At 43.7% G+C, this 25,043-nt stretch overlaps 1 protein-coding gene across 1 annotated transcript; it reads right to left on the bottom strand.

Annotated features, from left to right (window-relative positions):
- Window positions 1-19,845: 19,845 nt before the first annotated feature.
- Window positions 19,846-21,285, bottom strand: KLF17 (KLF transcription factor 17). Its single transcript, XM_065893706.1, has 2 exons — window positions 20,421-21,285; window positions 19,846-20,090 (listed from the first exon to the last, which is right to left on the bottom strand). Exons 1-2 carry the CDS (start codon window positions 21,265-21,267, stop codon window positions 19,846-19,848), a joined length of 1,092 nt encoding a protein of 363 aa, XP_065749778.1. The 5' UTR covers window positions 21,268-21,285.
- Between the last annotated feature and the right edge of the window lie 3,758 nt (window positions 21,286-25,043).

Here is a 25,043-nt window from a genome sequence, read left to right as displayed (position 1 = left end):
CCATGATAACAAACCTATCAGCCTTTGAGAAAATGAGTTGAGCTGAAAGATTCTCCCTGCAAAACTTTGCTTGGTGCTCAGTACCTAGCAGTGTGCCAGCACATAGTAGATGCTTAATATTAGTTGTAAACGTTTAAGGTTTTCATTTATTTTTTCTGAAACATATAAAGAATGCATGTATGCATTTCAATAGAATCAGCACTACTCTTCATTCACTTTCCTGTACGTGGTGAATGTTTTCAGTGTGCTATGTATGAATTCTTGTAGATCGCTGCTTGTGTATTTACTTCTATGTGTACACGTAAAGGTGTTTATATGTAGATGATTGCAATGTAAGATAGCATAGTTCAGATGTATAAAGAATGTAGCATTTCATATCTGAGCTCATGTTTCTTTGGGGGTTCATTTCAAGGGAGTTGAGAGGGACACTTGGTCACTTCCAGTGTCAAGTGGCCTCAGATTAAATGAAACTCATTTGGATGAACTTAATCTATTGAAAGGTTGAACCTCTTGTCTTGGCTGTTTTTCTCTCAGACAAAGTGTCTCTTTTCCCCTCTGCCTTCTCTATATGCCGTCAGGACACAGGGGGTGGTGGTATTGGAGGAGGAGTCAAGTGCTGCCTGCCAGGGGAAGGACATTTCCTTTCCATGGGGGCTTCAGGGTCTTTCCATCATGGCTTCTGCTGACACGTCTGCAGCTGCAGTGACCTGGGGTCTGTTTCTCTTGGCCTGGGCATGGCTGGACACCTGCTTCTGAGGAGTTTAGCCATCTTTGCCTGCTGCTAGGTCCTTCTCCTAGCAGGCCCTGTCCTCTTAGGTGTGGCTTGGGCTCCCATCCAAATGCCAGCTTGTATAATATTCCCCCTGGAAAAGTGGGTAAAACCCAGGATGTGATTTGTCCCACTGCTCATTTCCAAGGGGGGTCCTCTGAAAAGCACTTTCCAGACCAAGACTTAAAAAAGAAGCAGACTACAAATCCCAGGGCTTCAGTTTGCCCTGCAACATTTGAAGATCTACTTAACCCACCCACTCTCACCTCACACAGGTCCCAGATGCTAGATCCCTCAAGATCCCCACATGGATTATATGAGGGCGTCAATAGCTAAGGACTCCAACCAGTCACTGGACCTTTTTTATGTTTGTCAGTGCAGTCATGTCTGGAATGAGATATCATGGCCATTCCCAGATAATGCCGAGGAATTTCACTGGATACTAGGTCCTTGTGCCTTGCTTGTGTCAGTGGCCCAGCTATGTAGCTGCATGTGAGTCAACTGGGGGTCCAGTTCTTGTTAGGTGGTGCCCTTGTCTAGGTCCACCAGGAGAATGTCATCAATATAATAAAGGCCAGTGCTCCCTCCAGGGGCAGGACTTTTTCCAAATCACATTCATCACCGATAGCTGGAGAATTAGGTAGCCTGGAAGTAGGACATTAAAGGTATACTGCAACCCTTTCCTTATGAAGGCAAATTGATTTTTATCATCTGGGTAGAGAGGGGATTCTTAAAAAAGCATGTTCAGTAACAATTGCAGCGTACCAAGTTCCCTCAGCTTCGGCAATAACCTCTGTGATACAATATCAGGTACCTCTCTGGAGCTATGGCATTGAGCCTCCTATAAGCCATCGTGAGTCTCCAGATACCCAAGGCCTTGAGCACGGTCCGGGTGGGGCTATTGAATGAAGAGTTCTCTCATGGAGAACTTTGGCTTCCGTGAGATTGGCAACGCGGGTGGCTATTCCTTTTTTTGACCCATCAGCCCATATTATTTTGGATAAACCATGCTACTCAGCACTGGGAGGAAATTGGGTAGGTTCATGAGTCATTCTCCCACTAAAATGCTACAGCTCTTATCAGGGATTTGGGGCAAAGGCAGGTAGGAGTACACACCGACAGTCCATCTATACCAATAACGTGTTCAGTACTGAGCCATGGCAAAGGAGGTTTATAAGGACCCACAAGGAATTACCCATAGCTCAGTTTCAGCAAAACTCCCAGGGATAGAAACCTCAAACCCCAAACTGGAGAGGTTTATCTGTTCCCCCTCATCCTGGAGCAAGGATTTCAGGGATCACAGTCACTTGTGGACCAGCAGTCAAAGGCCAAGAAGTGCATATTTACCATATCCAAGACATGGAAGTAATCTAAGTGTGCATTAACAGATGAATGGATAAGGAAGATGTGGTATATGTATACAATGGAATACTACTCAGCCATAAAAAGGAATGAAATAATGCCATTTGCAGCTACATGAATGGAACTAGAGATTATCATACTAAGTGAAGTAAGTCAGACAGAGAAAGACAAATATCATATGATATCACTTATATGTGGCATCTAAAACAATGATACAAATGATCTTATTTACAAAACAGAGACAGACTCACAGACATAGAAAAAATACTATGGTTACCAAAGGGGAAAGTGTTGGGGAGGGATAAATTAGGAGCTTGGGATTAGCAGATACACACTGCTATATATAAAACAAATAAACACCAAGGACCTACTGTATAGCACAGGGAACTATATTCAGTACCTTGTAATAACCTGTAATGGAAAGGAATCTGAAAAAGAATATAGATACAGATGATACAGATACACATATAGATATCTGAATAACTTTGCTGTTCACCAGAAACGAACACAACATTGTAAATCAACTATACTTCAGTTTTTAAAAAAAGGCCAAGAAGTGCAATTCTCCCTCACATCCCTGTTGAAACTTGACCTTGGCTTAGGGCCTCCAGTCCCCTGTGGGGACAGAGGGATCTTAGTATGGCCTGTAGTTTTGTTAATTTTTTTAGTTTTATTTATTTTTGAATGCCAAGCGGTCCAGGTAAAAGTGGCAGTACTCTTCATTCCCAGGCTCCCCAGGAGCCCCATCAGGTGTCCCATTGCCCAGCATTTGGTCCTGATTTCCTTGGCCTATCAGTCTCCTTTGAGACTGCCGGCCAAGAATCAAGTTCAGAGAACTTTCTAGGAAGGCCTTAGCCCAGTTTGCCCAGGAGAGGGCGCCAGGTCATTACTCTAACATCAGTTATCTCTCGCTCAGTCTTTGCTATTTTGCCAGTGGCCACGTTTTCCACATCTAGGAACTCATCACTTAAGACTTGAACTGTGTCATGGACCAATTGACCTGACTTCACAACAGGGTGTAACGGCCTGATGACCAGGGCCAGCCCAAGTAGCATCTACAAACCTGGAAATCTGAGTCTGGCTAAGTCTTACCATCTACTGTCCTCAGGCCCTCATTGTAGGTCCCCATGGGGCCACAAGGATAGCTTGCAGGGAGGTTATATCCTCCGCAGGTGTGGTCTAAACCAGGGACCTGTCACCGGTGAGCCAAACCTGAGGGAGTGCCCAGTAGAGGAAGGGGGTCTCAGATGGTGGGGCTCTCTCCCTTCCCTCTTCCTCTTCCTCCCCAGCCAAAATGGACACCATTAGGGCACTTTGAAAGACAGGGTCTGTAGCAATGCATCCCACAAACAGACTCTCTATCATGAAGTTTAACAAGATGATCTTGGTTAGGGTGGAGGCAAACTAACCAAGTCTCCAGGTCTCTTTGAGCTACTGGAGAAAGCAATCCTGAAGGACTCTATACTCTTTCGCAGACAGTATGAATCTCAGTAACGCACTGGGTTGCCCGGCCTCTGTTGGCACCAGGAACCTGCTTGGATCCAACAAGAGTTACTGCATGCAACGCAGTGTCTCTGACAGCTGTTAGTCCCGTTGCTGCAGGACCATGAGCAGTGGCCAGGGAACTGCTACCCTAGCTTTCCTGGAGTCCCTCTGTTGGATTTCTAATTTGACCCATGAGGGAACTCAGCCAAGGGAGTTGAAGACCAATGGTTCCTCTCAGAACTAAAAGTTTCCATAAATAATTCACTAGCACTTCCAAGGCCCATTTGCATGGCTGTGGAAGTGCCCAGGGGACCCTCAGGCTTTTTGTTCTTCCAGAAAGGCTTAGGGCTCGATTGGCCACCCTGCTGGCTGCATCAATTTGTTGAGTTGCCAGGTGCCAAGATGGTTAATTAAGACAACAAGCCGAACTGCAGGTAAAAGTCCAACCTCACTGTGTCACTGCAAGCAAGAGGTGAGATGAAGAGGTGCTGGCTCCTTAATGCTCCGTTTTCCACAATGGAAAGGATTTTCACACGTTGGGGTATGGGGAAATCATTCTGGCTTATACAAAGTTTGGCCTAAACTTTATGTGAACTAGAACATCCCAGCTTTTGGCCTGTCGAACATCCATTGTACATCTGCTTTAACTATAGAAGAATGCATTATCTAGAAGTAAAAAGAATGTCTACTTTGAGGATAAGAATCAATGCTTCCCTTCCTATGATACCAATGTTAGTACTCCTTGGAAGATTCCTTTCCCAAATGCCAAGGCCATACTGACTCGCCATGTATTGATGCACTCTAACCTGTTTCTTCTGAAACCTTGAAGGAATGTACCCTTGTCATGTTTGATGTATGTTCTTGTCCTGAGAAGATATGAAGCTGTGCTGAAAGTCACGCATCTCCGCAGCACTTCCTTCCTTGGTGGAGACTGCACTCCAAGGCTAGTCCTCAGTATGGCTAGAATAACACTCTCTTCCATTCCTTATTTCAGATTGTTTATTGATTGTTGGGGTTGACACCCGCTTGGAACAGCACAAGGCAAGGGTCAGATAATGCAGGCAGACAGGAATGATCTCACTGCCAAGGATCCTCAAACAAACACTTCCTGTCTTTTCATGCACTTAGTGGATCTGGGGGAGGAAGAGGAGGAAGGGCTAAGACTGGAAAAGTACTGAGTCGTAGTGAAGAAAAATGCCTCACCAAGGTCCCTGGTAAGGAGGTCTCTGGATGGAGGTGACCAGGCAAGAAACACAAATATGCATCAGTTTATCTGGTCCAAGCGGCCCTGGGATCCTTGCAGCTCCCTTCAGGAAACTGCAATGGCCTGGCTGCGCCTGGCTGCCTGGCGTGGGGAGGGCAGCTTCCCCCAGGAGACCAGTCAGGCAAAGCCTTATGGTCAGACCTGAAAAATCATACACAGGATTTAGACTGGAACCTGATTCCTCACCCAATTTCAGAGTTGGAATATTATTGATACTTTTGTACCTACTTGTGTTCTCCCCCATCCAACCATCTGTCTAGCCTCTAGAATTAACAACTACTCTGAATCTTGTATGTATAAAGTCCCTTGGTTTTCCTTGTAGCAATTTATTACAAATGTATGTATTCAAAAAATGTACAGTTTTTCTTATTTTGTGCTTCATGTAAATGACATTACGCTCCTCATAGTCTTCTGAACCTGATTTATTCTCAACTCAAAATGATACTTCTAAGATTCATTTGTGTTATTGCTTGGACCAAAAAAAAAAAAGAAAAGAAATCCTTAACAACTGCCAAAGAAAATTTCAATGCCTTATCAACACACTGGGGTGGGAAGGAGACCAAAGAGATATGAGAGTGCACTTGGGCCTTATGTCAAGTGCAACCAACCGAAAGAGAAAAGATAATACAGCCGTCCCTGATTATCCAAATTTAATCTGCTGGACAGTGAATTTTTAGACATTGACTTAAATATGCAAAATTGTAACATATTTCCACCCCATTGAAAATCTCAGCCAATTTCCTCAAATTTCACTAAAACACTCATATACTAATCCACCAAGCATTTCACATTATATAAAGAATTAAAACCCTCAATTCCGTATTTATTTATAATGTAATAAACTCACTAGTAGACATGGCAGTGTGCAGTAGGCCATGATACTGTACGGTATGGGATACTAATTGCATTCTCCTTTTGCACCACAGCAAACATGCTCTGTGATTGCATCATTCAGAGTCCAATCAGGAGACAGAAAACACAGTGATTTAAACATTCGTTAAACAGAACGAATAAACTGTGATAAAAGAGTAACTCTCAGATGCAAGGGAACATTATATGAGACCCTAGGGCTGAAAGAGCACAGGCTCAGGAGTAAGGACAAGCATGGAAGATGAGCCCTCTCTCTGAGGTTGGGGTTCTGATCTCACTGAAGAAGGTATAGTTGCAGAAGATGGATGGCAGAGAAGTTTGCAGGTCATTGCGGAAGCAGAGCTGGACCACAGTCACTGCTCAAGAAGGAAGGAACCCTCCAGGGTGCAGGTGAGCTGTAGACGGGGGCTGGATGCATGAGTGGGAATGGAGGTGCTAGTGTGGGCCCGAGGCACAGAACACACAGTGCCCATGGTGGGAGGGCTGTGGTGCTGGGAGGGTTAGAGGAGACAACCTTGAGAGTTAGCAGAGGGACTGAGGGCACTGGTGTGGATGGGAGGCCGGCAGGCTGCAGTGTCTTCATTGACAGGACTGCGGGAGGATGATCACCAGGCTGTGCTCTGGCTGCAAAAGGTCAACAAATAATAATGTGGAGGCGGTGAACGAAGACACAGATAGATCAGTGGGATGAAATAGAAAGCTCATAAATAGACAGAAGGACCTATGGGAAATAAGTATAAAAGTGACAAGTCACTGGAAGAAAGATGATCTTTAAGAAATTGTGCCGGGAGAGCTGCTTAACCTACTAGCAACAGCTGAAATTAGATCTGTAGCTCATTCCATAGGTAAAAGTAAACTCAAATGGATCAGGAATCTAAAAGTAAAATATGCAACCATACAACTACTAGAAAAAGAAACAGGTGAATTCCTCTATAACCAGAATTTAGACATAGGGTTCTAAGTATGACTCAAATCCAGATGCCATAAAAGAAGAGAATTCGTAAAATTGATTGCCTGAAAATAAAAATCTTTCACATGGCAAAATATAGAAAGATAGATTATTGAAAGATAGATAGATGATAGATAGATAGATAAAATCAAAAGACAACTGGCAAACTCTAAAATTGAGGGGAAAATACACAAAAACTGAGAGGAAAAAATGGACAAAATCATGAACAGATAATTCACACTAAAAAATACTTCAATTGCCCATAAATATATGAAAAGAAATCTAGTTGTCATTCATTATTTGAAAGGCAGAAATTAAAACTACAACGGGGCTTCCCTGGTGGCGCAGTGGTTAAGAATCCTCCTGCCAATGCAGGGGACACGGGTTCGAGCTCTGGTCCGGGAAGATCCCACATGCCGCGGAGCAACTAAGCCTGCGAGCCGCAACTAGTGAGCCTGCGCTCTAGAGCCCTCGAGCTACAACTACTGAAGCCTGTGCTCTGCAACAAGAGAAGCTACCGCAATGAGAAGCCCCTGTGCATAGCAATGAAGACCCAACGCAGCCTAAAATAAATAAATTTTTCTTAAAAAATATAAAACTACAATGAAAGAGTGAAGTCAGTGAAAATGGTGCGGTAAAGACCTCCAAAAATTCTCTCCTCCATAAAAGCAATGAGAACCCTGGAAAAAATGGTTAGAATTCAACAGTTTTATAATTCAGGAGATTAGTTAAAGGCTTGCAGCTATCTGGGGAGAATTTATTCAAGAAAAATGGCTGATACCAGTAAGAACAGCGAACTCTGTGGCATTTCAACTTGTCCTATTTCCATCCACCTGAGCTCGATGGTAGCCTTGAAAACTAACAGCCTGCAGTCACGGTGAAAACTAGCAGCCTGGCAGCCACTGCAGGGGACAGAACAAGGCTGGAGTTACTGTAAAGCACTGTTTCCAGAAAACTGTCATTATCTGACCTGTCTGGTGGTTCCCTGAAAGAACCCACTTGCAAGGCTGACTATATTTGGCCAACCTCAGAGCTTGCCCAGTGCAAACAGCCTTTTCTCCAGGGATGTTTATCAAAATGACCATAGGCAATTGTTGAACACCACACTTGCATGACGCAGTAGATAACAGTTGGGAGCAAACAAACGAAAAAGGTTAAATGGAAAAGCTGGGGAATAAGATATCCATAGGAGACTCTGGAAAGCTCCAACATATAACTGGGATTCTAGAAGGTCACACACATACATAGGGCTGGGCTCATGCCCAGGCCTCTATGCATGCTCAGGAGAGAGATGGTCTTACTTTCTCATCTCTGGTTAACTTTGAGGTTTTGTGCAAGCAGGAAGTGAAAGCTAATATGGAGTTGTCAATTGCCTGGCTGAATATTGAAGATGTGCTACCCCAGTGTGCACACGGGGCCACTTGGCAAAGACTGTAAAACTTATTGGTTCCAGGCATCTAAAGAAATATCTGTCCAATCATTAGCTGACCATTAAAATAGCTAAGCAGAAACTTAGGTCACACACAACAAAATAATCCAATCTCTGTAGAATTATTTCAGAAAAGTCACTAAGCAGATAACAACCACAAATACAACAACCAACCCTGGGAGGGGGGGAAATTGGATTTCTAGAGTTGCCACATTATTTTTAAAATGTCAAGTTTTCAACAATACAAAAAATGATGAGACATGCAAAGAAACAAAAAAGTATGGCCCATACACAGGGAAAAAAATAGTAGAAACTGTCCCTAAGGAACCCCAGACATTGGACTTACTGAACAAAAATTCAAATCAGCTAATTTAAATATGTCCAAAGAACTTTAAAGAGTATGAAAATGATGTCTCAGCAAATGGAGAATATAATAAAAAAACAGTGGGACATACACATGCAAAAGAAAGAAGTCACAGCATAGACAAAAAATTAACTCAAAACGATCAAAGACCTAAATATAAGGGCTAAAACTAGAAAACTCCTAGAAGAAAACATAAGGCTATAAATTTATGACCATGCATTAGGCAATCGTTTCTTAAATATGACACCAAAAGCACAAGCAACCAAATTAAAAATAAATGAACTGAACTTCATCAAAATTTAAAACTTTTGTACTTCAAAGGACCCCATCAAGAATATAAAAATTCCACCCACAGAGTGGGAGAAAGTATTTGCAAATCATATATCTGATAAGGGTCTAGTATCCGAACTTAAAAACTCTTACAATTCACCAATAAAAAGACAAATAACCCAATTTAAAAATGAACAAGCAATTTGAAAAGACATTTCTCCAAAGAGAGAATACAAATGGCCAATTAGCTATATTTGTAAGAAAAATACAAGAGAGGTATACAAATGGACAATAAGCGTGTGAAAAGACATTCAACTTCATTAGTCATTAGAGAAATGCAAATTAAAACCACTGTGAGATATGATTTCACACCCACTAGGATGACTATAATCAAAAAGATGGAAAATAACAAGTGTTAATGAAATGGAGAAATTGGAACCCTCATGCATTGCCAGTGGGAGTGTAAAATCGTACGGTCACTTTAGAAATAGTTCAACAGTTCCTCAAAACGTTAAACTAGTTACCATGTGACTGAGCATTTTCACACTAAGAGAATTGAAAACATATGTCCACACAAAAACCTGTATATGAGTGTTCATAGCAGCATTATTAATAATAATAAAAAGTGGAAAGAACCCAAGTGTCCCTCAACTGATGAATAGATAAACAAAGTGTGCCATATCCATACAATGGAATATTCTTCATCCATAAAAGGAATGAAGTCTTAATTCATGCTACAACATGGATGAAACTTGAAAACATTTAGCTAAGTGAAAGAAGCCAGTCACAAAAGACAACATATAGTATGATTTCATTAACATGAAAGGCCCAGAATAGGCAAATCCAGGACACAAGAGTAGATGAGTGGCTGCTCAGGGGTAGAGAAAGGGGGGGAATGTGGAGGTGACTATTAATGGGTATGGGGTTTCTTTCTGGGGTGATGAAAACGTCTTGGAATTAGTGGCAATGATTGAACAACTTCATAAATATATATATTTTTTAAATTATTTTATTTTATTTTATTTTTTTGCGGTACGTGGGTCTCTCACTGTTGTGGCCTCTCCCGTTGCGGAGCACAGGCTCCCGACGCGCAGGCTCAGTGGCCATGGCTCACGGGCCCAGCCGTTCCGCGGCACGTGGGATCTTCCCAGACCGGGGCACGAACCCGTGTCCCCTGCATCGGCAGGCGAGCTCTCAACCACTGCACCACCAGGGAAGCCCCATGAATATATTTTTTAAATGATGAATATACACTTTAAAAAGATGAATTTTGTTATGTGAATTATTATTATATTATTCAGATACAAATTAATTATTCAATGAATAAATGAATGGGGGGAATAATAGACAAATCTTTCAAGCAGAAGAATTCCAAATAATTTACATAGAAACTCCACCTTCAGGGAGGTGGAACACAAGTCTCTACTCCTTAATTGTGGACTGCACATAGTGACTTCCTTCCAAAGAGTACAGCATAGAAGGTGAGAGGGGCCTTCCCTGGTGGCCCAGTGGTTAAGAACGTGCCTGTCAATGCAGGGGACACGGGTTCGAGCCCTGGTCTGGGAAGATCCCACATGCCGCAGAGCAACTAAGCCTATGCACCACAACTACTGAGCCTGCGTTCTAGAACCCACAAGTCACAACTACTAAGTCTGTGTGCCACAACTCCTGAAGCCTGCATGCCTAGAGCCTGTGCTCTGCAACAAGAGAAGCCACCGCGATGAGAAGCTCACGCACCACAATGAAGACCCAACACAGCCAAAAATAAAATAAATTTAAAAATTAAAAAAAAAAGCAGGGGGGAGGGGGGAGCAACTTTACAGTGGAGAAACTTAACAAACACAACCACAGCCAAGCAATCAAGCTTAACATCAACAATGATAAGTCATGTAAATAGTATGTAGTATCTATGGTATGATTTGCTGGAAATATCTCCAACCAAATCATGAGAAAAACATCATACAAATCCACTGAGAGACTTTCTACAAAATATCTGACCAGTACTCCTCAAAACTGTGAAGGTCATCAAAAAACAAAAAAAAAAAGGAAAGTGAGAAATTATCACAGCCAAGAGGAACCTTCATTCTAAAGGCAGTAAGAAAACATGATTACTAAATATAAGGTACTATTCTGGATGGAATCCTGGAACAGAAAGAGGACATTAGGTAAAAACTAAGGAAATCTAAATAAAGTATAGACTCAAGTTAATAAAAATGTATCAATATTGGTTTATTAATTGTAACAAATACACCATCCTAATGTAAGATGTTAATAAAAAAGGGAATTTGATATGGAGTACATGAGAACTCTCTGTACTACCAACCCAATTTTTCCAAAACTTCTCTAAAATAAAGTTATTTAACTGCCCTCCAAAAGGCAATAAAATAAATCAATAAGATTAAATATTTATAACTGCAATGGAAATAAACTCATCTATTAAAAGAAAAACAACATTCTCAAGATTATAGCTTTAATAATAGCAAATGAACTGAATGGCCTTCAATAGAAGGTTGATGAAAAAAATACAGTACATCCATATGATGGAATTATATGCATCAATTTAAAAGATTCTGGTAGCTCTATATTTGCTGACATAAAAGAGCCTTCAAGATGTAGTGATAAGTGAAAGCAGCAAGAGACCCAATGGTGTGAACACCATGCTATTTACGTATTAAAGATAGTTCTGGAAGCACATAACAAAGAGTAGCATCACTTCCAAGGAGAGAAGTTTAAGAGTGGCAGGAGGACTTGTCACTGAACAATATGTCCTACCTTTTGGATTGTGTGCTGTATGTACATATTATCTATTTAAGATGTTTTTAATGAAGGGGGCAAAGGAAAAGGAGGAAGGAAAGGAAAGAGATAAGAGAATAACTGAAAGTTAGAGGGCTTATCTTTTATCTCAACACTCAACACAAGTACAAGTAAGATTCATAGCCTGAGGTTCTCACCAAGTCAGAACTGAATGAATGAATGAAACCTGAAAGCCAGAGGAGAGACATTGAAAAATGGCATTATTTCCTTGCTATATTATATATAGGAGTGGAATAGATGTACCAGCATTTATTTTCTAAGAGCCTTTTGACATGCCATCCCTCCTATCCCTCCCCCATCTCATCTTTCCTGCAATCATCCAAGGCTTCATTCTACAGGCAGCTTCCAGGGACTTCCCTAGAGATGCAGTGTTTAAGAATCCACCTGCCAATGCAGGGGGCACGGGTTCAATCCCTAGTCCGGGAAGATCCCACATGCCGCGGAGCAACTAAGCCCGTGCGCCACAACTACTGAAGCCTGTGCGCCTAGAGCCTGTGCTCCACAACAAGAGAAGCCACCATAATGAGAAGCCTGTGCACTGCAACAAAGAGTAGTCCCCACTTGCCGCAACTAGAGAAATCCCACGTGCAGCAATGAAGATCCAATGCGGCCAAATAAATAAATAAATAAAATAAAATTTAAAAATAAAGGCAGCTTCCATGCCCCTGTTTCTCCAGAATGTAAGATTCTCTTTAAGAACTGTTTCTCCAGTCTGTAGAGTGTGGCTGAATTCTGCACTGGCCCAGACATAGGAGGGGGTGTCCTCCTCTGGACCCCAGCTGGGCCAGGGAAGTAGCCTTCAAGAGGGCATTAGCTGCCCTCCATCATGCAGCTGCCTCCAGCACTTTCTTGAAAACACACAATCATCACCACATGCACAGAGCACTGGGCATGTTGCCAGCACAGCCCACCAGCAGGGATTATGGCTGGGGGCTGGGAGGGGACCTATAGAATGAAGACACGAGAAATTCTCAGCTCAACTACTTCATCCCAAATACTGCTACTAACAATCTACTTGACTGTGCAGACCGCTGTCTGCTGCCTTACCCATAAGTAGTTGTCTACTCTTCAGCCCAGAATCTTCCATCCATCCTCCATACAAGGCAACCAAGATAGGCTTCCCAAATGCAATTGTAATCATCTCTCTCTGGGTCAGCCTTACCTCCACTTAGATCTCCAGGAGGAGCTAAGATCCAGTTGAACTCTTGGCCACTGTATTCCCAAGCAGCGAGACCCCTGGGCACCCAGTAGACACCCAGTACATTTCTGATGATGAATGAGAATGAATAGAATGCGGGTTCCAATACTGTGCAGGGTCAATGTCCAAAAGATCTTTGGAAAGCCTTCCCCATTTCTAGATCTTATTTTCCATCCTTCTCCCAAGCTCGTTCCCAAACTACCCCACTGTAGTAGTACAGGCTGGAACTCCTGTTCCAGAATCCAGAACTCCACTACCTCCTCCACCTCTGCCAATAAGCTCTCTCTTCTGCTTGCCTTCACATCCTGCTACATCTCTGTCTTATGGAGACCTCTCATTCTCTCCATCCTACCTACCTTTGAATCTCCCACCACAGTGCTACTTAAAATTCATTATACTTCCCTACCAAAACCCTGTTTCCTTGGATACCTTATCCTTTTCCTGGTCACTATTTTTCACTCACCTCCCTGGTCACTTTCACTCATTCCTAGAATTTGTCACCTGCCTTGAGTACTCCTTCTTTACCCAAGGTTTAGCCATAGTCCTTGGCACCATCCAAGGATGACCCAGATAACACCTTGAATTCTCTACATTTCCAAAAACCTTCACCCCTAGTCCACCCCAGCCATCCACTTCTTCGGCCACATCCTGGATCTCATCATCATTCTAACAGCAAAAATACCTATTCAACATCCTAATCTCCATCCTAAATTCTCTTTCCAGCCTCACTCAACAATTGCTAATCTACTAGTTATCTGACTTCATTAGAACCTGTTCGTAGCTCTACTGTGTCTGTTCCTCAGCATCCTCTAGACTTGACATTCCCCCTACTCAACCCTGTCTTAGCTTCCAGGGCCCCTTGATTCTCCTGCCATTTTCCTAAACTCCTCTGTCCCTTTGTCTTGCTGTGGCACTCAACGGACAAAGCTCCAACTGCTGCTGACTCTAACCAACTCCTTCTCTTCTCAACTATGCAAGCAACCGATGCCACAGGAGAAAGTTCCATAACAGGATAGACTGACTCTTCAATAAATTGTCACCAAGCTCAGCCCTTGCCAATCTTGCCCTTTAATCGTACTATGTTTCTCTAGTCCACTCACAACCCACTAATGAGTTAACAACCACCCTTTGGAAATGCCTCAAAGAGAGATTTATCATAAATGCAAGCAGTTAGGCAGGAATATTCAGGGCAGCACTGTTTTTAATAGCAAAACAAAACAACAAAAAAAAGGGCTTCCCTGGTGGCGCAGTGGTTGAGAGTCTGCCTGCTGATGCAGGGGACACGGGTTCGAGCCCTGGTCTGGGAGGATCCCACATGCCGCGGAGCGGCTGGGCCTGTGAGCCACAACTACCGAGGCTGCGTGTCTGGAGCCGTGCTCTGCAACGAGATGCCGCGACAGTGAGAGACCTGCATGCTGCGATGAAGAGTGGCCCCTGCTCGCCGCAACTGGAGAAAACCCTCGCACAGAAATGAAGACCCAACACAGCCAAAAATAAATAAATTAAAAAAAAAAAAAACTGGAAATGACCCAGTAGAATAGACAGATTATATATTCAGATAATAGAATTCTGCACTACAGTGAAAATAAACTCCATCTGCATGCAGGTCATAGATAAATCTCAAAAGCATAAATGTGAGAAAAAAAATAAATTCAGACTTCATTAAAATATGACTCCACTTGGATGCATTTTAAAGATGGAGTGAAAGCTACTGGATTTTGTCTAGAGGATCAGACCAAATATGAAGCAGTGGTTTTCTCCAAGGACAATAGACAGCACAGGACTGTGACCCCTGAGATAAGGGAGGGAAATCGAAACAGAGCATGGAAATCTGAGCTGAGGAGACAGAAACTAAAGTTTAGGAAGGCCAAGATATCTAGAGTTTGTCAGGCAGAGTACCTGAAAGGATAAGAGTTTTGCAGAGAGTGCTTGAGATCTGGAAAGGTGTATCCTTGAGTCTGAGTACTGATCAATCATGAAAAGAAATTACCCAAGACTAAGAAAAAGATCACTGAAAAAAAGTAGGCAGAACATGGGGCTTCCCTGGTCCCGCAGTGGTTGAGAGTCCACCTGCTGATGCAGGGGACACGGGTTCGTGCCCCGGTCCGGGAAGATCCCACATGCTGCGGAGCGGCTGGGCCTGTGAGCCATGGCTGCTGGGCCTGCGCGTCCGGAGCCTGTGCTCCGCAACGGGAGAGGCCACAACAGTGAGAGGCCCGCGTACCGCAAAAAAAAAAAAAAAAAAGTAGGCAGAACAATTCCTGTAGCCCACATAGGGCTGGAAATAGTTTGTTTCCACTAGCCAGAATGCAAAGACATAACATACAGATAAGGTAGAATCCTTGGGATATTGCCATAGCAGCGGGGCAAATTAGAAAATAAAGGCAGCTCTGGGCCTGTCCTAGAAAAGCTTAAAAGTAGGCCTCATACAAATAAAAATTCCCTAAGTTGGGGGGGGGGGTGGGTGGGGAAGTAAGCCTCAAAGAGATCCAACTAATTCCAAGTAGAATGCATGCCAGAAATAAAAGCCAACACCACTTAAAGGAATAAAACAAAATCCAGCAACCAACAATGTAAATTCACAATTGTCTGGCACCCAGTAAAAAATTATCAGCCATTCAAAGAAGTAGAAAAATAAGGACAGTCACCAGAAGAAACATCAATCTACTGATACAGACTCAGAAATGACAGACACAATGGAAATTAGCATCTGAAGGCATTAAAACAGCTACTATATCGATGCTTCCTATGTTCAAGAAAGTAGAGGCAAACACGAGAATGTTAAGAAGAGAAATGGAAGATATTTTAAAAGATCCAGATCGAATTTCTAGAAATGAAAAATACAGTATTTGAGGGAATTCCCTGGAGGTCCGGCGGTTAGGACTCGGTACTTTCACTGCCAAGGGTGCAGGTTCAATCCCTGGTGGGGGAAGTAAGATCCTGCAAGCTGTACAGCACAGCCAAAAGAAGAAGAAGAAAAAAAAAAAGGTATGTGAAAAACATACTGGATGGAACTGATAGCAGATTCTAATCTGCAGAAGAAAAGATCAGTTAGCTTGAAGACATCTAAAATGAAGCAGGGGAAAAAATGATAGAAAAATATTGAGTATTAGTGATCTATGGGACAACAGCAAGAGCTCTGTTTATATGCGCAGATTGTGTGTCAGAAGGAGAAGGGGTGGGGACAAAAAATTGACAAAACATAGCCAAAATTTTTCCAAATTTTATTAAGAATATAAAACTTCAGGGGCTTCCCTGGTGGCGCAGTGGTTGAGAATCTGCCTGCCAATGCAGGGGACACGGGTTCGAGCCCTGGTCTGGGAAGATCCCACATGCCACGGAGCGACTGGGCCCGTGAGCCACAACTACTGAGCCTGTGTGTCTGGAGCCTGTGCTCCGCAACAAGAGAGGCCACGACAGTGAGAGGCCCGTGCACGGCGATGAAGAGTGGCCCCCGCTCGCCGCAACTAGAGAAAGCCCTCGCACAGAAACGAAGACCCTACACAGCCAAAAATATAAATAAATAAATTAATTAATTTAAAAAAAAAAAAAAAAAAAAGAATATAAAACTTCAGATTGAAGGAGTTCAACAAACCCCAAATAGAATAAACACAAAATTCAAAACCACATAAAACCAATCATTATATGCTTAAGAATAGATACATATATGGTAAAAACAACAAAGAAAAGCAAGGACAAGATTAAAAATTCAAGATAGTGGTTACCTCTGTTGAGGACAAGGAATGTGATGAGCGGCGAACTCAAAGTTCTTCTCAAGTGTCATAAAAGGCAAATAAGTGTTTTTATTATTAAGTTGTACATATACAAAAGATTTTTTGCACACGTTAGATATCACAATAAAAATAAATAAGTTATGAATTTCATCTGGTTCTCCTTATTTATCACACAAGTGAGAAACCTGGGTGTCATCCTGACTACTCCCTCACGGACCTAATCCAATGAATTAACTGGATTAATTCATTGGATTAGGGTTAATTGTCTCTCCTAAATCTACTACCCTCCACCTCTACTTCTACAACCTGGTCCAAGCCACCTTCCGCTCCCACCTGGAGAACCAAAACACCTCCCTCTCCCTTAAACAAATCAAAGAGACCATTTTTGAATGGGACTAATCCTCTCTCTCTTGAGCTAGACTCTACTAATCTGGCCCCACTGCTATCTGAAGCAGAGATAACTAATTTGCCCAAGGCCACACAGTCACATATGGCAAAGGCAGAATTTAAATCTTCTAGTCTTACTAGAGAGCCCACAATGTCTTACCCACCCATTATCCTGCCTTGTGTTGAAACAAAGATAACACGGGAAATGCTTAGTCATGCCTGTCACAGGGTAATCACTGGATAAAGGATAGATTGACTTTCCTCACCTCCTTTATCTGCCTAACTCCTAGTTAATCCTTAACTCTGAGCTCAAATTACTCTTCCTAAGAAGTGCCTTCCTAACTGCTTTGGCCTACTATAGTAAACCCCAGATAGATATATTTGTCCTCACAGCATGCTGTACATTTCCTATGTCCCTCCTCCACTAGTTTGTGACCTCCAAGGGGTGGGGGCCTGTTTTGCCTGCCACTGAAGCATACATGGCTCACCCTTGCCCACTCTGGTTCCTACCCACTTCCATTCCTCAGTGAAAGTGATGGGTTACCAACAGACGCCTCTTGCATCCCAACAAGCAACCTGGCCTGCTGACCAGGACTGCATGTGAGCAAGATGGGTGGCGGACAGAGACCAGCCCTGGCCCATTGAGCCTAAGATGCCCTGCTCCATAGAAGGGACCTAGTGCTCAGATGGGAACGATAGAGACTTTGAATACTTCAGACTGCTGTCCCTGGGGCCAGCAATTGGGTAATTGGGTAATTGGGTCACAAAAGAGAGCCCCCTGCCCCCATTTTTTAATCATATCCACTCCCCTGGCTCACAATTTGGGTGGAAGCCACGGGATGCCAGGCCCAGGTATGCTGGGACCACTAAGGAAATGGACCAAGGTGGCCCTGCAGGACAAGGTCAGGGTGGAGGTGGGAGGGGCAGTCACAACCAAGCCCATGAGACTCCCCAAGACACCCAGAATAAGTTTGAGTCCACAGAGGTTTGGCTCTTCTCCTTGGCAGCATTGAGCGCTTTCAGAATTTTTGTTGTGATCTTCCTGCCCTGCAGCAAGGCACTGTCGTGCTCTCCGAGTACTTAGTGTCCAGCACAAGGCATGACTAAAGGTAGGTGTCCAGGAAATAGGAGGTCCAGCTAACCCCCATAAACCCGTTATGTCCGACTCAGGCACCTCCTTGAGAAGTCTTTCTTCCCTGACACACACTTTCGTTGTCTCCGTGCCCCTCACCGTGAGTTGTCCCGACAGCCATGGTGCTCTCTGTATTGTGGGTTGAAGAACATTTGTCCAATGAATGGAAGTTTGCAGGCTGACTCTCCTGGGAGCGATCGCCAGATCCAGCTTCTCTCTGCCTGGAATTCTCTTTTCTCTTCATTCATCTGCTCAGTTTATTTCAACATCAAGGGATTACTAGATGTTACATACCCTCACTTACTGAGCTCAAGGGTCACCGCCCCCAGAAATTCTGACCTTCCCCTTCAGGTGGTCCTCCTCTCCATGGCCACTGCACCAAGGTGGACCTCTCAGCCCCTAGACCAAGATGGTCCCTGGGCCACAGGAACCAGATGTGATTCATTTCACTGTGGCCATCACCTGATAGTACTGGGCACCAGACTGGGCCCAGGAGACACCTGTAGAAGACGTCATCTCTAAGATAAAAGAGATCTACCTCTGAAGTGGACAGATCCTGGTTGGGATCCCAGCTCTGCCCCTTGAGAACTTAGGCAAGTTCCTTTCTATTAGTTTGCTGGTCAGTAAAACAGCTGGCTGAGAAATCCAGGAATGAGGTTCTGAACTACCTGGGGCTGAGTTTCCAGAGGAGTCATTATGCCCTCAATCCCAGGAGAGGGGCAGGGCAGAGCAGGCCTTTTAATAGCTGATATTTACTAGTCCAGGTACCTGGGCTTCGTGGGGGGAAGAGGGAAGGTTACAGTGCGGTTCATCCTTCTCTGCCCCAGTCTAATGTCTTCTAACCCCAAGTTACCTAGAAAACAGAGCCTAGAACAAGAACTAAGTACCGATGTTTTATTTGGGTGATGCAAATACAGGGCATTGAGAGTGAGAAAAGGGACTCGACGCAAGAGAATGGGAGGCAATGCCAGGTGATAGCAGGTTGAGTCTGCTTCATGACAAGACTGGAAGAGGCACAGGTGTGTCCATTGGCTACTTGGGAGGTCTCCCCACTGGGAGAAATGGTGTCTTGCACCAGACCAGTTCAGGGAAGGGAGGGAAGAAGAGGGAATTTATCATCCTGGATTTCTCCCATCTCCCATTAGTCAAATGTTACCCCAGGAGCACTAACTCTTCCACATTCCTGGGTTGCTAGTGGCTACTTGAGGTGCCAGATCCCATGTCTTGTGGGGGCATTCCATCCAAGTCTGGAAATGATGGGAGGAGACAAACTCTGGGTATGCGACTGGTGAGTGCCGAAGAGAATCTGGTTTTGTACATAAGATGTGTTCACAACAGTCCAATACTGTTTTTCTTTTACCAGAAGAGGGAATCTGGCATAATGATCAAAGACCTTTCCCAAAGTCACATGGCTATTAAGTGGTAAATTCAGGATTTGAACATAGTCTGTCTCTGGAAACTGTCAAAGACCAAGATAAGGAACTTAGATTTTATGTAGCAGGCAAAGGAGAGTCGCTAAAGGGTTTCAAGCTAGGAGTGACATAAGATAAAGAGCTTTTTATGAAGCTCCCAACCGCTACTTTGCTCTATCTTGCCATGTGGCTGAACTTGGCACAAACGTAGGTGGCCCCAGAGATGTGAGGACACCCAAGACAGTTTTTGAGGAGCCCCGACTAGGTCCAGAGCTCATATGGGCTTCCACACTGCCTCAAAATCTTTCTGTCTTCATCAAAACCTACACCTACCAAAGAGACTAGCTGGTCAGAGGCAGGCAAGATCTGGGCAGAGAAGCCAAAATGAGGGGAAGAGCAGATTGACCTAAAGACCAGGAGCAGGAGGACCAGCCATACGTCCACTGTCAGCCGGTGGGTCTGGGGATGCTGGCATCCGCATATGAGTCCTTTGGTGTTGCCTGAGATGGTCGGATCTCATGAACTGTCGGCCGCACTGGTCACATTTATGTGGTCGGTATTTGGTGTGTATCCGAGTATGTCTTCTAAGCTCATCAGAACGGAAGAAGGACCAAGTACAGGCTTCCCACATGCATTTATAGGGCCTTTCACCTGGGGGAATGACAAGGGAGAGAAGGAATTTTGAGGAATAGGCCAGCAGGTAGGAAGGAAGGGGTCTGACTTTATGAAGCAGAGCAGTCAACGTTGAGGAATCAAAAGGAAAAACTCAGGACAGCAGTGAGGAGACAGCACCGTCAGCAGTCTCCATCTTGGCACAGTCATCCTGAACTGTAGGAAAGCAAGCTGGTGGGCCCAAAAGAGCTTGATCCCAAACTTGAAGGATGATGGGCTAATCCCAAACCATTACAAACCAGGGGTCCCCCACAAATCTAAAGTCCAGAGATCTCTCCACCCACCCCACCCATCCGACACCTCATTTACCTGTGTGTTTGCGTTGGTGACTCACGAGGTGGGAGCGCTTAGTGTAAGCTTTTTCACAGTTCTCATAGTCGCAGCGGTAAGGCCTTGAAACTGGGGATCTCCTTCTGGGAGGCCTTTCCTGGGCCCCGGAGTACTGCTCTGCTCTCCGTGGAGCAGGTAAGGGCTGCTTAGGTAGGAAGGGGTCTTCCTGGGAGACTGGCTGGCTCACAAGAGAGCCCTGGGATTCCAAAGCCAGCAATAATGGCGATTCAGCTGGGGGCATCCCATAGTTGTGGGGGTTTCTAGGGGGCAACATCTGATCCAAAGAGCGGAGCATTGCCAGGGCCTCAGTGGAAGGCATGGTTGGATCCAATAATGTTTTAGGTGTTAAAGGGCCTCCATTAGAAGGTACTGTTCGGAGGCCAGAATAAGGCATTGTTCGCATTCTGATGTGGGACATCATTGGGATTCCACTGGCAGGTGAGACTGGCGGCCCGTTGGGGGACATCCTTAGATTCCCACCAAAGGTCGTGGCCACCCCTGGAATACTGGGCTCTCCTAAGGGCATCGCCTGGGGCCCCTTGAAAATCATCATTTCTGTCTGGGAAGGAGACATTCCCTCAGTGTAAATCATCTGGGAAGGAGTGAAAGTCACTTGGGGGCAGTAGGTCACACCGTGGTCAGGCAGCAACATACTGAAGTGTGACCCCATTTCACTGGCATTCTGCCTGGATGTCTCAGCAGAGACCAAGGAGGTCGTCTCCAGCTCTGTGCCCTGAGGGACGCGTTGAATGCCTGATGGGCCATGGTTCCAAGAGGCGTGCACGCCACTGTTTCTGGGAGATGAAGACACATCCAAGATGGACATTGACTTCTCAGTATCCTTAGAAAAAGAAAAGTCAGGTGAAATTCACCATAGCTCAAATTCCAGTTCCCTTCTCCCCATTTCCAGGCCCCACCGTAATCCAGGCCTCTATCATCTCTTGCCTAAATTATCCCACCTCCAGGCCATTCTCCAGTTTGGGCTTTCTAAAATGCAAGCCTGGGGGATTTTCCTGGCTGTCCAGTGGTTAAGACTCTGTGCTTCCACTGCAGGGGGTGCAGGTTCCATCCCTGGTTGGGAAACTAAGATCCCATGTGCCATGCAGTGTAGCCACTAAATAAACAAACAAACAAACAAACAAACAAACAAAATGCAAGTCTGGCTGATAGAAGCATGGTAGAAATCTAGATGTGACTCATGCCACTTTTCTTGCTGGGCATGTTTTCGGTTTTATTTCAAAAAAAAGCACAAAGAGCAAATAAAATATTCTACAACCTGTACTTCCAGCAATACTGAGAAAACCCTCAAATTCCAGATTATGTTTAAGTGTGAGGGATCATCCCAAACCAGCAGAACAGGTTCAGAAAGCCATAAAGGTAAGAAGAATGGAGGGTTCAGTTAGTCTTGGCTTTGGCAAAACTTAGAAACCATTCACAAATATTTACCTACCGAAGAGGTTCTCACCTGAGTGGGAATGCTGTGGGAAGGTGTGAGATCAAGCATTGGAGGAGGTAAAGAAAAGAGGCAGACTTTTAAAAACACTTTTAAAAAGGGTGGGGGATTGTCTTGGAAGTCAAGGGAAAAAAGAAGAGATTGGTGGTAGAACTTCTTGAAACAGGACAGGATCCAAGAATCATATTTTTTAAAGTTGTCAATTACTGTAGCAGTAGAGAGAGAGCTCTTGAGCTGAGAAATTGGGAACACTACCCTGTAATTTCCCATATAAGAGGATCCAGAAAAGACCAATCCATTTAAATATGAAAAACAAAACATGAGTAAAATACAGTATCTATAGAAGATACTAAAACATCAAAGATCCCACATGGCGCGGAGCAACTAAGCCCGTGCACCACAACTACTGAGCCTGCACTCTAGAGCCCACAAGCCACAACTACTGAGTCTGCGTGCCAGAACTACTGAAGCCCGTGAGCCTAGAGCCTGTGCTCCGCAGCAAGAGAAGCCATAGCAATGAGAAGCCCGCGCACCGCAATGAAGAGTAGCCCCTGCTCACAGCAACTAGAGACAGCACAGCAACAAACACCCTACGCAGCCGAAAATAAATAAATAGATAAATAAATAAATTTATTTTAAAAAAAGATCAAGGAAAAATTTAACAGCATTCAAACACAAATTTAAAAAAAAGAAAAGAAAGCAAAACTTAAGAAAGCAATTGCGGCTTTTACCAATTACAGGAACACCAAAGGGCAGAAATAGAGAAATTCAAAGAAGTTATGTCCAGACAATGGGCTATGAGTAATATTAGAGGGGAGGGAAGGGGGCAATAAGGGAAACTGTAGGGGCTTCTGCAGTGCTAACAATGCTTCAAAGGTCTTTATTTTGTAATAATCCATTAAGCTGCGTACTTATATTCACTTTTCTGTTTGAGGGCTATTTTTCATAATAAAATGGTTATAAAACAATACTGTGAGAAATCAGGATTTTCAGCATAAGTGAAATTATAGAAATCAGAAATAAAAATAATGCTATATTAAAAAAATAATGCTATATTTAAATAGGAAATATTTTATACAAACACAAACCCCTCATGCTCAGATTTTGGCCTTTAATTCCATTCCTTACTAAGAGGAAAAATCATCCTTGGAGTATTTCCTGACTCCAAGTCTGGAAGAAGGAATGAGTGCATCTTATCGTGCCAGAAAATAAGGGAACTTCCCAAGATTATTAAGACTGTGTCAAAAGGATACAGGAAGTGACACCAGGGAATATGATAGAGTAGAAAGCACCAGGAATCCATGTCCCCACCAAGATAACAATTACACCTGCAGAATTTGCCTTTTGTAATTACTTTGGAACAATGGAGTCAATGAAATGCTTGTGACTTCCAAGGGAAGGCTTGGAAGGTAAACTGCAGTTAATTTCAGTCAGTTTCAGCTCTTAGGTAGGTAGTGGCTATCCCAAAACACCCCAGGTCCCATACCAGGAAGCTGTGCACACATTTCTGGACCTGTGGGAGCCAGAGTGGGCAATGAAAACCTTGTGCTCCAAATATTGAGTAATCTGTATTATCACTAATTGCTGCTTCTGATCATGAGGAGCAGACAGAGGTGGGAAGCCATTGTCGCAACTCCCGCTACCATTGTCACAACTCCCACTACCATTGTCACAACTCCCACTACCATTGTCACAAACCTCTCCTCCACATGACAGGACTTCCAGGGTATTTAAAAGGACTAGCACCTGTTTCTCTCTCTCTCTCTCTCTCTCTCTCTTTTTGGCTGTGCTGCATGGCATGTGGGATCTTAGTCCCCTGACTAGGGATGGAACCCATGTCCCCTGAAGTGGAAGCCGGAGTCTTAACCACTGGACTGCCATGGAGGTCCCTGGCACCTGTTTCTTTCCCCCTTCATTTTTCCTTTTTCACCTTTTGGGAACCAGACATTTAAGAACTAGTATATTCAAAAGTAACCACATATACTAGAAAATTTGGAAAGTCACCACACATACCCAAGAAAAGATGCAGGCTCATAAAAGGTCTAAGAAAACCTTAAGTTTACCTCTCAGGCTGATGCTGGCACAGAGGCAATATACATCAATTTAAATAAGCTATAAACAAACAAAAAACAAAAACAGCAAACCCTGAGGAAGAGAAGAATTGGATTTCCAGAGTTTCTACATTATAAGATTCAAGTGTCCAGTTTTCAACAACAACAAAAAAAATCACAAGTCATAAAAAGACAGGAATGTATGGCCCATTCAAGGGAAAAAAAAAATAAACAGAAATGTCTAAGAAAGACCAAATGATGAACTTACTTCACAAAGAATTTAAAACAACTGTCTGTCTTAAAGATGCTCAAACAGCTAAAAGAAGATGTGGAAAAAGTCACAAAAATGATGTATGAACAAAATGGAAATTTTGGTAAAGAGATAGAAAACCTAAAAAGAAACTAAAAAGAAATTCTGGGCACCCTGGTGGCACAGTGGTTAAGAATCTGCCTGCCAATGCAGGGGACACGGGTTCGAGTCCTGGTCTGGGAAGATCCCACATGCTGCGGAGCAGCTAAACCCCTGCGCCACAACTGCTGAGCCTGCACTCTAGAGCCCACAAGCCACAACGACTGAGCCCACATGCCACAACTACTGAAGCCTGCGCACCTAGGGCCTGTGCTCCACAGCAAGAGAAGCCACTGCAATGAGAAGCCAGCACACCGCAAGGAAGAGTAGCTCCCACTCGCCACAACTAGAGAAAGCCCACGTGCAGCAATGAAGACCCAATGCAGCCATAAATAAATAAATTTATTTTTTAAAAAAAGAAATTCTGGAGCTGAAAAATGTAATAACTAAAATGAAAAACTGACTAGAGGGATTCAAAAGCAGATTTGAGTAGACAGAAGAATCAGCTAATTTGAAGATAGGACAATTGAAGCTGTCAAGCTAAGGAACAAGAAGAAAAAAGATTGAAGAAAACTGAACAGAGTGCCTAAATGACCTGTGGGACAACTTCAAGCAGACCAACATATGCATTGTGGGAGTCCTAGAAGAGAGAGAGAAAGGGTCAGAGATTGCTTGAAAAAATAGTGGGTGAAAACATCTCAAATGTGATGAAAGACATGAATATAGACCTCCAAGGAGCTCAATGAACT

The sequence above is a fragment of the Phocoena phocoena genome, chromosome 1, assembly GCF_963924675.1.
Source record: "Phocoena phocoena chromosome 1, mPhoPho1.1, whole genome shotgun sequence".
Taxonomy (NCBI): Eukaryota; Metazoa; Chordata; class Mammalia; order Artiodactyla; family Phocoenidae; genus Phocoena; species Phocoena phocoena.
This window is presented reverse-complemented; position numbering and strand designations above follow the sequence as displayed.